Below are 14,108 nucleotides of genomic sequence, written 5' to 3' on the forward strand. Positions count from 1 at the left end.
AAATGAAGCGATTGACAACCTGTCACAAAAGAAAAAAGAAATTCAGACTGGTATGTAACCTTTGACTCCGCTGCAGGTGAGACACACACATTTACAGTACCACGGAGATTGTGAGTGTGTGTGTTCATACAGTAAAACATTTCCAGCACCTCATTAATCAACTATTGACCTGACAGCTTGACTGACACCTTCTCCTCTCTCTCTCGCTCTCTCACACACACTTGACACTGAGAGGCAGCGAGACTCTTTGATCCTGTCTGCACTTCCTGAAGCTGACAACTGCTGGATGGCTGGCACACACACACACACATATATACAAACCCACACATTCATTGCATCTGTCTCGTCCTATTTTCATCCCAAAACCGCCTGTAATAATGAACTGGAATACGTTAACAAAACAATAACAGGCTGACGAGTCTCTTCATTGATGTCATCGCATAAAACAGAAAATTACATTCAACTACAAAGAGAGGAGGATGATGGGCCATTAATTGTCCATGCACTCAGGTAATTTCCCTCTCTACTAACACAGAGTGACAGATAAAACCAAGTGGAGGGAAGGAGGAAGAGAGGAAGAAGAGGTGGACAAACTGCAAACAAAAAGGATATTTTTAGTTTTTCAATGTGCCAAAAAAAAGAAGAAGATAGAAATTAGGAAATCATGAGCACAGATTAGATAAAGGAGGAGTCAGCAGCATCTCTGTTTCCCTCTCAGACACTGGACTGTATTCTATTTGAAGACGGCAGAGGTCATCATTTATTGAACAAGAGGAACTCATTAGTATGCATCTGATTTCAAACACACTCTGCCTCTCCTCCCCCTCCCCTTCTTGCTTTATGTCTGTCTGCTTGATTGTCTATATCAATTATCGCCTCACACACTCTGTCTCTACATTTTTCTTTCTAAAAGGGACAACAGGAGGGACAGGGACAGATGGAGGGATGGAGAGGAAAGAATGGAAAGGGTGAAGTTTTAAGGCAAAAGACACAAAAGACTGACAATGGGAGAATTTACTTCTATATTTTGTCATTTTTACATTTCAATTTGTAATGTGTTACTGTCCAAACAACTGAGTTCTTCCTTATCCTTCCAACCACCCTCCAATTTAAAGCCACTACAGTGCTGTGTGTGTTAGTCTAGTTTCCATCCTCTGAAAACTCTTCGCCAGTGAAACTCTTGTCAGAATGACAGTGAATTGCGTGTTTGTATGTGTGTACCAGACAGCAAAGACAGGGGGTCACTCCAGCCCATCCATCCATCTGACAGCACCACCACAGAGATACTCACACACAAAACTACATATTGAAAAATATGAATTGGAAAAATATTCAACAAACACCTGTAAATCTGGTTTCCTGTAAATCCGCAGCACCTGTCTGTGAATGTTATGTGACTGTCTGTCCACCTGCTCACCTGTCTGTCTCCCTGTGTGTCTGTCTGCTTCAGCTCCTGATCTACACACTGTGTTACAGCTCCATCTAGTGGTTGTAGTATTACATGACATTACATCTCAGTGCGAGCAGATGTCTGTCAGTGTGAATGAGTGTGAGAGACACTGAGTTAAGTGCATGTTCATGTATTTTATCATTTATTCTTTCACAATAGCTTTTAGTAATAACCATCCACACAACTTTTTAATCTAAATAGAAACTTTTTTAATCTCAATATTTCTATTAAATCAGAGTGAATAAACAGTACAGTTGAAGTATCATTGTCCGTCTCATTAGATTCACTTGTGTGTTTGTTTAAGATAAAAAGAAGCACCAGTAATAAGCATGAGCAGCGACAGAAAACAAACATGTTGCAATCAGGAAATCCAATTAGTGCAGTGCAACAACAAAACAAAAACTGCTCAGCTCCAAACACTCAACTTTTATTTTGACTTTGCATTTTTTGCCTGTGCTCCATCATAGTCTTTTCTTACCTTCTTCTGCAGTACGTTAACTTTGCGCTCTTTGACATCCATCATGTCTTTGAGGTCGGTGATCTCTCCTTGCTGAGTGCTTTTCTCCTCTGTCAGCTCTGATATCTGCTGACTCTTTTTAGAGAGAAGAGATTCCTTTTCCTCTAGTCGGAGACGCAAGGCATCCACCTGCACACGCACACACATATGTTTAAATATTTAAAAGTCAAATATCAATAATACTATCACATATAGCGTAGCAAGAGAATAGTTATACCTCAGTCTGTAGTATGGCGGCTCTCCTGTTCCTTGGCAGTGAGTGACTCTTTGAGCACATCTACGTGTTGTTTACTGTCAGAAAACTGATTGTTCAGAGTGTCCAGTTTGGTCCTGAGAGCCAGCAGCTCGCTGTCCTTACGACCCAGCTCCTGCTTCGCCTGATCCATCTGAGTAACACACACACGACATGAAGAGAGAGAGACAGAGAGGGGCAGATAGAAAGATAAAAGACCTAGTTAGAGTGTGTACTGGAGCAGATTACATGCTTACATATATTAAAATGTATTAGAATCCACTACAAGCTAAACTACCAAGGGAGCACTCATTCTACAGTGTGTGTTAAGGATTTAGATATTATTCATAATTCCATTGTAGAAGACCAAGTGTAAAAAAGAAGCATGTGCAATAATAAGCACAGAACTGACTGGTACAGCTTTGCCCTTAAGAGACAAGTGTTTTTCTACTTTACAACCATTAGTACTTTATTCAGAGGGATGTGAACATTCATTAAGCATGATAGATAACACTCTCATTCACATTTGTACAGTTTTACAGATTGTAGTTTCCCTCCACTGTGTCTGACAGTTCTTCTAAATTAACCTGCTATGTTCACATTAAATTTAAAAAACAGGAAAGAACAGACTGTAGTTTTACACTGGTATTACTTGCTGTCCACAGATTGTGTGAGTGGCCTTCTACAAGGGGCACTGTGGATTAAAAAAAGAAGGAAAAATAGCCTAATTCTCTCCTGAAAAGCAACCAGCAGTTAGACACACATTTAACTTTTCAATTTCTCAGCTATGTATTTGTACCAGAGGGTCAGGGTCAATTCTTTCAGTAAGCTCAAAAAGAAAAACATGACGTCATCTCCATGGACGACACAATTAAGTTCCTTTGACATTTCACGGGAGTGAATTTTGTGAGTGAATTTAACATGACATAAAAAAGAAAAAAGAATGGACCCAAACCACAGAAATCACAACAATCCTACACAAAAACCTCAGCAAATCCCTCAGCAGACTGATCCCAGCCACTAGCTGAGAGAAACCTCATGCAAGGAAGAAAACAAGCAGGTTAGAGATATGCATACTGTAGCACAGCACAGCTGGAATCTCAGCTTAAAGTCTATAATTGTGCAGTTCAGACTGCTAGGAACAACTATTACTGTCAAAAGCCATTGATCACCAACAGAATGTCGGTAAAAATTTCTGCTTGAGGTCCCACTGTCCTGGCCAGAAAGGAATTTAACTTAAACGGTAAATTTCCTTCTGTCAAATACAAGTTTGCAGCCCTAGTTTTAGAGATGCTGGTTATTCACAAAAGCCAGTATTTATTACATATGTTGACATAAAACCTGAATCTAAACACAAATGTTAAGGTGGTACGGTTGACTTTAGTTTGACTGAAAGTAGTGTCTCCAATGAAACTCAAACCAAAGGAAAATATAAAGTGTTTGTATCTTGTGGCAAAGTAATAATATGGATAGATTTCCCATGTTGCTCTCTAAATCTCAGTCAGCTGTTGCATTAACAGATCTTGTTTCAGCTGCTTGGTATGAATGGGATTTGAGAGTTACAGTTGCTGCTGTCTGAACACACAGTCACTCTACTGGGATTCTACTCAAGCAGCAGCCATCAGCCAGTAAACCTGGGAGACAGAAAAGAGCAAGAGATCGAGAAGGATAGAGAGAGAAAGACAGTAAGGGAAAGCAAACAGACACAGAGGTGCAACTCTTACTGCAGACACCTCCCGCTGAAGCTCATTGGCTCGTTGCCTTAGCTCCTCCTTCTCTGATTGGCTCTGAGTTAGCTCTTCCTTCAGCTGCTCAACCTGGCAGGAGAGGAGGGCGTCACCGTGACAACAACAAAATCAGCTGCCACAGTCGCTGACCACCGACGACACACATAATGACTCTTATGTGTGTCATATAATGCATATCCAAGCACCTCATATGCTGAAATAATACAGGAAAACCACATACCTGTAGTTTTAAAGGACCTAACACTTTTTAGGTTCTCAGACATCATAGAAGTTGTTAAAAAGGTCTTAAGGAACAAATAATGAGAATAATTCCTCTTTCATACTACCCTGAATTTCTTGATTTTCTTAGGTGTGTAGTGTCCAGAGTGTTGCAACAGGCTTCTCACATTAACAACCATAAACATTTATGTGTAGTAGTCAGAATCCACTCTTAACAGTATTGTGTCACAGTCTTGAGCTGTTCCTTACATGTAAACCAGTCAGCAGACATATTGGTTCATAAGTTTTTTGTAACGTGCAAATCACATGGAGGTTTGCAACACAGCTGACGCTGGTCTTAAAGGCATTTTAAGACCACAAACGTGCTGATCATGTCTGTATCTCTAAACCAAGGTTGTAAAGCATTCAGGGTTCATGCTAATAATGATGGTATCAAAGGAAGAAAAGGTAAGGAAGAGGTTTAAATTACTCCTTACAAAAACCAGCAGAGACAAATACATTTCAACTCGAACAAGCAAAAGATGCTAACAGAGAAAAATCTACTGAATTTCCAAACATGCTCATCTCCCCACATGACAGAAGTAGCAGGTTGTTATAATGAGTGTGGCTCCTGCAGTAACACTTTGTGGTCTTGACACTAAAGCTGTATGCATCAATGTTAGGGGAAAGAACTTGAGTTATTTTTTCCAGCGCGCTAGAAATTCCAACAATCTTTTAAAACACAAAGAGAAAAAATGATGAGACAAGCAGATATATGTACATGGTCGTGTGTTTGTGTGTGTGTGTATCCGTTACCTTGTTCTTCATGAACTTGGAATGGGATCTGTAGACCTCCATCTGTTTGATCTCCTCCTCCCTCTCCTCGCTGCTCAGAGCTCCGTTGGACTTGAGCATGTTCACCTCCTCCTCCAGCTCTCTCATGCCGCGCTCCAGTGAGCTGATCTTTGCATCCTGGCAGGACATCGACACGCTCATGTTCAGAGACAAGGTGAGACTGACTCTGCCTGGGCCATGTATTTAATAAAAAATGTAATATATTCCTTCAGTATTTCTTGAATGAGGAGCAGAGCTGGAAGTTCAGTCAAAGTCCATATGAAAGGTAACATCAACCAGACTGAGGAATAACTGAAAGTTTTGATGTTGTATGTAGGCCATGATCTTCAGTATTAGCAAGATCCCAATAGGCTTGGAGATGCTTAAACAACTGGAAGTAGCTAACAATAAACAATAACTGTACTGATGTGAACATTGTGCTCCTTTAATCCAGTTGGTGCAACCTGTAATTTGCCAGATTTGATTTATTTGACCTCTTACACTGATCACATGTAGGAAGCTGCTGGAAACACCTGTTCCCTGTTCGTAGTGTTAATACTGAAGGTTTAAAAATCTGTGACACACTGTGGAGGTACCTCCACTAGAGGGAGCAATTTGAGTTATATTGAGGGTTTTGAAAATTGTTTTGGTAAAGTTGTAAAACTTTAAACTTAATGCAACAGATTCTGAGCAAACATTTCATTATATGTGGAAATCAAAGCCAATTAATCTGCTTCAAAAAATAAATAATGTATGATGCAACTATATTTATGTTGAATGGAACATTCTTTTTGGAAAGGAAAAATAATCAATAATCAATAATCAAAAGTAATCCGTAATCAAAACCATTTAGTCAAACACAACAAGATTATTGCTTACGCTTATTTAGGTCTTTCTCTATATCTATCTATTACATTTATTAATACAGCTTCTATTTATTATATTTCAAAAGACATTGTGATTTGTGTGATTTTGATGTAAAACACGGACACACATTCAAATGAAATAATTAACAACACATATTTACCTTCATTTCGATGACTGTCTGCAAGGCCTTGGTCTTTGTTGACTCTGGAGCTGCTTCATATCTCCTGTGCAGCTCCTGAGAGACACACACACCACGATGGTCAGCAGACAACAGCGAGGGAGACACAGAGGGGTGGAGCGAGGGATGGAGCGAGGGGGGAGAAGGTCTACCAGGAGAGGAGGCAACTGATGGAAAGGGATGGAGGGAGGGCTGGATGACGGGTGTAGGCCGTGGAGCAGGGACGGGGAAGGAGTGCTGGAGGGAAGGGTGGACAGAGGAGGCGACGACAAACGAGGGGTAGTGGGGGGAGCAGGAGGAGGGGAGGATGACGGGATGGACAGAGTGGCGATGGGAAGGAGGTGAAGGCGCGGGGAAGGAGGGAGAGGAACGGAGTTGGGGGTGGCGAGAGGGGGAGAAAGAAGGAGAGGGCTGGAAGGGGGGAGACACGTGGAAAGGAGGTGGAATAGGGATGGAGGGAGAAACAGGAAAAGAAGGGGAGATGGGGATGGAGGGGGAGGCGGGAATGAGATGTTTCCCTCTGGCAGAGGCGCTGGCTTTTAGCCTCCTTGGGTCAATCCGTCCATCCCACATCCTTCAAGCTGTGAGAAGCACCACCAAAGAAGCTGACACCGATTCAGCCTCTAATGTGAATGAATGATCAGATCTGACAGCCTGAAATGATTCTAGTTCAATGAATTAGCTCCCAGCTTCAAAGCTTTTAGGTTTAAATGGAATCGAAAATTGAGTAGAATAGAAAAAAGTACAATTTAAACCAAAAAATTCAGTTCAAAAGAAGAAAATCCAGGCTTAAGGCTTAAAATGCTGGAAAATAAAACTATAGGATTCCAGTGTCAATCTTCTACAGGAGCATACAGAAAGCTAAAACATATTTAACTTAGATTACTACTAAAAATACTACAAGAATTTGGTAGATTTCCTAAAATTCACAAAATAGTCCAAACGTAAAAATTTTAACTACCCTAATATACTGAGCTACATGCAGAGAAATTGTCTGACTGTTGTCAGCCACATCACTTCTCACTAGTCAAATGAAGTGAGAGCAAAGAAGGGGGAGTGTAGTGGTAGATGTAAAGGCACAAAAAGGAAAAAAAAAAAAGGACAGGGAGAAAGAGTGCGAGAGAGGGAGGGAATGAAAGCAGAGGGGAGGACGTAGCAGTGTATGCATCACTGCTTTTCTTTGGAGGAAACACAGTTAGAGGCTAACAAAGAGCTAATGCAAGAGCCAGGAAGCATAAAAACACACATATGTGAAAAGGGGCAGTACGGTGCTGTGGCTTAAGGCGCTAGGTGCTAGTATGAATGCTATGAGTGCTCGTAAGCATACACACACTCATACACACACACAAAGGTTACCTTGTATGGTAATCACTTCCTGGAGAGTATTATAGGTAAAATCAGAACAGATGTAGAAATTGCAAAAGCATGGAAGCAAAGAAAGGCCATGATAAATCTTGTTAAAGAAACAGATTAGCTAACTGTGAAGTGTAATCACCTCTGAATACACAGGGGGCGGATCTGTGAGTTTTTCTGTGGTAAGCTTATTGCTAATCAAGCTAGCCACTATACTAGTTTAGCTGTCTGGAGCTTATGTATTGTTAATGCAACATTACTGCTGAACTGCTGTGGAGATAACTGATTTATTTTTTTTTCACTATTGCACTTCTGAATTACTTGAATTACTTACTGGGCACTTCCTCTTATGGATACTTTAAGTCGCTCATTCTCTGATGATGCTTTGTTTTTGTTATTTTTTCTGGCATGAAGCATAAACTAACTTTAACTAATTTTACAGCTAATGTCTTTTGTGAATCCAATTTTCTTGTTATTGTATTAACTCATTTTTATAATCATAAAATAAAACATTTCAGTGCTACGTTTTCAATTTCACTGATTCAGTGATTAAAGTCACAATCAGTGATGTATCCAGCAGTTTTGGTTTAACTCCTTATGGCTTTTCTTTGCTTCCATACGGGAATCTCAGTTTTTACTGCCTTAGCTCCATCCTCACTTGGGATATTTTGGTGGAATTAAAAATGGCTCTTTTCACTGTTGGATGTTGCAGAGACTGTTTGGTTAATTAGTGATACATTTTCATTTTAACCTATACTGAAACTATCCAGATATTGCATAATCTTATTCCGGTTATCCTGAGGTATTTCCTGCTTTGCAATGAACAATGTCTGTGTCAGATATAGTTTAAAAAAAAAAGAAACTCTGTCCAGAGGAGTGATGCAATATGAAGCAATAAGCACCAGAAAATACATTATAGTGTAGTTCCAGTTTGAAGGGATGTCCTAATTATATTCTAAAGTCTTGTTGCTTATGATACAATTATGATGCATCGTGTGTGTGTATGTTTATGCTTCCCTAACAGCTGTGGCCCATGATGCATTTGGAGTGGAAAGGAAGTTATTTAAAGACAGTTGCTATCACACATATAACGTTATACTGTATGTCCATTACAAACTAAAAGTAAAACAGTATTCTGTGAGTCTCCCTGCTGCAGTAGTGAATTAGTATCAAACTTTTTTTGACTGACAGGTTTTCCTGCTGTATTTCTTCTGCGTGTTTGTATGTTTTTCTCATGTCAAAGCTGTTTGTTTTATCCACCTCATTCCATTTACGCGTCACATCGTCGTCAAATTTTAAATGAATTCACGACTGTTTGAAAAAATGAACTCAGCAATATTAGTTAGGTTTGTCATCAAAAATTATGAATCCAGAAAAGATGTATCAAAGTACATGAAAGATGTTTTGTACATGTTTTGAAATTAACACTCTTTATACTGAAAAGTTGATCATCTGTTGTCCAGTAACAACATCTTACCACTAGAGGGAGCTGTTGTATAAAACAACAACAGCGTTGATGAAGTTAAACCAGCTGAGAGAGATGTTAGAAAAGAGACAAAGTGAGCAGTGGAGAGTAGAAATTGGGATAAAGGGTGCATTCCTGTGTATTTGTGTGCGTGTCTGTTGATGTTTCTGTGTTGTATTAAAACTAAATTATGAGCCAAGAGTGAAAGCAGCCAAGGGCCTTGCCTGGATATGACACAGTTTGATTTGTTCACACTCACATCTGGCTGTACACAAAGACACACACCCTCACGCATGGGAATTCCTGAATGCACTTTGTTTCTTCTTTCCCCAGTCACACACACACACACACACACACACCTCTCTGAGTTGTAGCATCTCCTTGTCTTTCCGCTCCAGCAGGCCCTCCAGTTGGTGGATGGTCATCTCAGCATCGGCGAGTCGTCTCGTACGTTCATGGTCTTCTTCTGTTGCCCGTGACGACAGGCCTTTGCTCTGCAGCATTTCTAATAACTTCTTTATTGACTCATCCCTGTTAGAAAGAACATTATAGATTTTAAACTGGCAGCAAGAGGTCGCTCATATCAGATAATGTAATACAACCAAACCTCCCCTGTCTCTGTCCTCGATCTTTACCTGGCAGTTAGAGTGTGTTTCTGTGTATCTATCCTCAGCTCCATCTCTTCCACGGTCTTCCTCAGGAGGAAGAGCTCCTTGACCTGCCGCTCGTACTCGCCGTGGAGACGCAGGAAGTTCTCCTCCGTCATTTCCTGTGGGGAAATCGGCTGGCTTCCAAGGTGACCGGACTCCGAGTAATCGGACTGGAAGAGCTGGTTGAGATCTCGCTGGATTCTGAGCTCATCTTGCAATGCCTGGATGGTGCACTGAAGATGCTGGAGGGAGAGGGAGAAGTTATAAAATGTAAGAGATGAACAGGAGTGTGTTAGTGTTGTGGTGATGCTCCTGAAGAGATTAATAGAGTGTGTAAGTAAGACTTTTACTGTTCCATCACAAAACAGGACTTAAAACATCTGAAGAGGTCTGACACGGTTGTTAATCAGCACTATTGACTTAACCTTTATTGTACGTGGAGCTTAGCTTTTGGTCTTTCCAAACTCAGTTCACTGTGAGTCAGCTGGTTTGTGTTAATTTGATGGTAAAAAGCTATTGTGAAATTGGAAAGTCACTTATGAGCACATGCTGCTGTAACCCTGGCTTTGTATCAACAGTAAAGACGCAATTTTTTCCGTCTCCATTTTGAAGTGTTTTGGCCGTGTCCGACTGGGAGGACCACCAAGAGTGGACCCAGAACATGCTGGAGAGATAGACTTTACGTCTCCCAGGGAACATGGGAGCACTTAGGGATGACCAGGAGGAGCTGAGGTAAGTCGGACAGTTGGCCTGCTGTGCTTATCTGGTTGCTACTGCAATGATAAGCAACTTGAAAAGGAATGGATGGATAGATGGAAAGGAGGTGGTAGCTTAAAGAGTTTGTTTAAAATGACAGAGTTTGACTGATTTTTATTCGGATGAATGCATAAAATATGTCTTGACTGATCTTAAAGCAAAGTGTGAGTGAGTGAGCGGCTGACTGAGACAGCATACTGTGTGTTTGTCATGTTGAGTGAGAGAGTGTGTTGGCAGGTTAGTCTCACTGCCATCATCATTGTCATCATGGCTGAGGACAACATGACATGACTTGCCCCAGGTCAGACTAAAGAAGAGTTAATAATGTGCGTGTGTGAATGATGTCACTACGATGTCCCAGAGGCTTTTTTAAAATGCGTCACGCATAACCTGAGCAGCAGCCAGGTCATCACCACACAAGTCATAGTGTATTTCCAGAGATAAAAATAATACAGGTAGCACATTGCTGAGAGAGAGGCACATGGATGAGAGCAGAAGTAAACAGGAGATTAAAAAAGAAAAAAAAGAGAAAGAAAGTTAAGAGGTTAGAAGAGGCAGAGATGCTTTTGCTCCCTCGCAGCTATAGTTAATCAACATTGACAAGAGAAAGAACAAGATTAGAGGAGAGAGGAAAGAGACGAATGAGCTGGGAGGCAAAGAAAAACAATTCTTAGATATTAAGGAGAAGAAAGGAGAAGAGAAAAAGAAAGAGCAGCAGATAGTGATCACAAATAAACTATACTAGCACAAACAGATGCCCAAAAAGAAAATGGATTAAAGGTAATTAGATAATATCGTAGCAACTGTCTGTTATAATAGCTGTGCTTTATGCTGTATGACAGCTGGGGCAGTGTGTGTCTCTCCTGCTTTGTCTCAAACAGTTCTGTTCATTTCAATAGTTACATTGAGATAAATGTACAGAATATTGCAATGATAAAGTATTATTTTTTATATGTAATCATTTTCTGTCCTCATTGTATCACACACACACACACACACACACACACACACACACACATACACATACATTGTCATGACACTGACATTTCTAGGACTTCCCTGAGGACTGAGACACAGACAGACACAGTTATAGCAAGCATCCTTTTCCTCTCTTAACAATTCCCTTTCTGGTGCATCCATCTGTCTCAATGCCAACTATGACTCCTCCCTCAGACATGCAGACACTGACCCACCCATATAAAGATATGCAAGAATTTGCAAACAGTCTCAAATGGTTTGAATAGTGCTAAAATTCTTTGCACTTAATACAAACATTTATGGGTTCTGGTTTTGTCACTGTGAGGACTTTCCTCTAACACTATAAAATAAACCCTTTCTTTCATTCAATCTTTAAAAGTTTAAATGTCTGTATAGCTCTTGCGTCATACGTTTTCCTTGGTTTTGCGGCACAATTAATCAATTAATGATAAAAATAATGAGTAGGTTAAAGGATAACAAAAATAATCACTAGTTTCAGCAAAAGACATGGTATGTCAAAAGGATAGTCAGAGAGAGAACCACACATGAACACACACATCCATTCTCATTACAGTAATTTGTGTAGAGTATAGTATATTTCGTGTGTTATTTAAGCATTAAAGAAATGCATATATATGCCCACATATATCGTTATACTGTAATCAGTCAGGCAAACACTAACAGTCCCACACACATCAAGCAACCAAAAGTATGTCAGAGTTGCAGAAATTGATGTGTGCCCACACACACACACACACACACGAAGCCTCAATAGTCTTGCTCACACAAATGCAAATCAGTGTGTTTCTGGATGAAGTCAAGCACATACAATATGAACACACACAACTTCAAAGGTTATATATAAAGAATTCAGAGAAACACACACACACACAAAGACTTGCACCAGTACTCCCCCCAGCACATACACACAGCTGGAATGTAGAGCTGAGAAATGCCAGACCACGAGAGAGAGAGAGATGAAAAAAGCGGAATGAAATATAAACGGAAGCAGGCAGACAGAAACAAAAACAGAGAGGGAGATAAGGAGCATGGAGGGGGAAAAAGAGGGAAAACAGAGCGTTAATTGTGTTTGGCAGACATGGACGAGGGGATGAAAAGAGGTGGAGAGACGGTGTGAGGGCCGGAATACAAGTTGTGTTTTTCATCTCAGTTTCTGCTGAGTCGTCTGTGGCTCTGTCACCTTTGACCCTGTCAAACTGCTTCCTGATTCCACACGGGACTGGATGAGGTTGGTTCAACACCCAGAACAGACACATGCAATGCCAACATATGCATCCAGATGCATGCACATACACATACACACTCTGGACACATTCATATGACACAAACCAGTCATGCAACATACAAAACAGAAAGAAATTCATCATCAAATCAAAGTGGATTCTTACTTCCAGTTTGATTTCTAACTGACTCTCGCTGCATCATAACTGCTTTGAGTTGATTTGCCTGCACAAATGATAAAATACCAAGAAAGAGAAACAAATCTAAACTGTGTATAGATATGACAAACACACAAACAAGAAGACAAATCAAGGTGACAGATGTTTCCTTCAGTGGTCTAAGAGAAGGACAGATAAATTCATCACTCTGATGTACGGTAAACAAGTGCAAGATGGGAAATAATCCTGACCCCAGTGTTGTTCAACAAATCAAAACTTGTAAATTTGACTGAACAGACCTCGTATTTTCTTAGCAGGAACAAATTGTTTGTGACAATCAAATTTATGAGTGAGACACATTTACAAATTCATACTGTAGCACAGCAGACTGAAATGTAATGGCTGTGTATTGTCAGTCAACAACCTCCTAAAATGACCTTGCGCACTCTTATGTTAGACGTCACTTCAATGCCTCTGCAGTCTGACATAAACAAAAACTGGACAATGTTTTTTTCTCCTTAGCTATGTTTCATCTGTGAGTAACATTATCTGCCACCACGGTCAGAAAATTAATACATGCAAATAGAGGATGTGGCATGTAACAAAAAGAAAAACTCAATATGAAGCTTCATTTGAATCCATTTGCATTTTGGACTCTGTTTTGGTTTAATGATCCATACGTATGATGACAGTGAACACCACTATCAGCTGTACTGTATTCTGTTTTTCCACCCCGTGAACTTACAAGCAGCACACTTCTTGGTTTCTTTATGACCACAAAATTGGTGGAAGAACCTGCAATGGGTGGAAAAATATTCACAATCTCGCTATCAAGCCGCAACCACATTGGCCTGTACTCAGTCCATTACAGCCATGTTCCCTGATCAGTTTTTGCTTGTGACTCCTCAATATGAAGGAATATATTTTTGTGAGGCCTCACCACAGGTTGCATGTCTGCAGATTGTGAACGTTTTTTTAAGGTCTGATTGTGTAAAACTATAGGATTTCATGAGAAAGAGAGACGAGGAGAAGATCAGTTTGTGAATATGGTGACAATTTTTCCATCCGCTCGTCATCCCCCCACCCCCCCGAGGCCACTGCTCATCTGTCGTTCAATATTAACCATCTCTCCGTTATTACTCCTCCGTCTCATCCCTCGCTTATTCTGTGCTTGCCGGGTGAGTCACGCTCTGCCCCCCCACCCCACCCCCCCACAAACAGACACACACTGCGACAGAAACACGTATATGTGCACACTTGTGCTGACAAACACGCGCGCACGATGATGCCCACACGCAGAGTTACAGCAGACAACATAATATTGGAGGCAGTGGCCATGCTGTATGTCAGTGTATGTGTGTGTGTGTGTGTGTGTGTGTGTGTGTAATGACCGTGAGCAGTTTGAAAGCATCGCCCACTCAGGCATTAGACAACAGGCAGATTAACACACTCTCTCTCCTTTCTTTCTGAGGATAAAGGTGG

The 14,108-nt window shown here is 40.7% G+C and overlaps 1 protein-coding gene across 1 annotated transcript in view; it reads right to left on the reverse strand.

The window, feature by feature from the left end:
* Positions 1 to 14,108, reverse strand: part of LOC108894943 (ELKS/Rab6-interacting/CAST family member 1-like) — a 109,982-nt gene that overhangs the window by 75,930 nt on the left and 19,944 nt on the right. Inside the window, 8 exon segments of the mRNA XM_018693591.2 lie at positions 1,929 to 2,096; positions 2,185 to 2,208; positions 2,210 to 2,353; positions 3,924 to 4,016; positions 4,962 to 5,117; positions 6,007 to 6,081; positions 9,202 to 9,373; positions 9,478 to 9,734. Coding sequence (XP_018549107.1) covers positions 1,929 to 2,096; positions 2,185 to 2,208; positions 2,210 to 2,353; positions 3,924 to 4,016; positions 4,962 to 5,117; positions 6,007 to 6,081; positions 9,202 to 9,373; positions 9,478 to 9,734 — 1,089 coding nt within the window.

This window comes from Lates calcarifer, linkage group LG18 (assembly GCF_001640805.2).
Source record: "Lates calcarifer isolate ASB-BC8 linkage group LG18, TLL_Latcal_v3, whole genome shotgun sequence".
NCBI lineage: Eukaryota > Metazoa > Chordata > Actinopteri > Centropomidae > Lates > Lates calcarifer.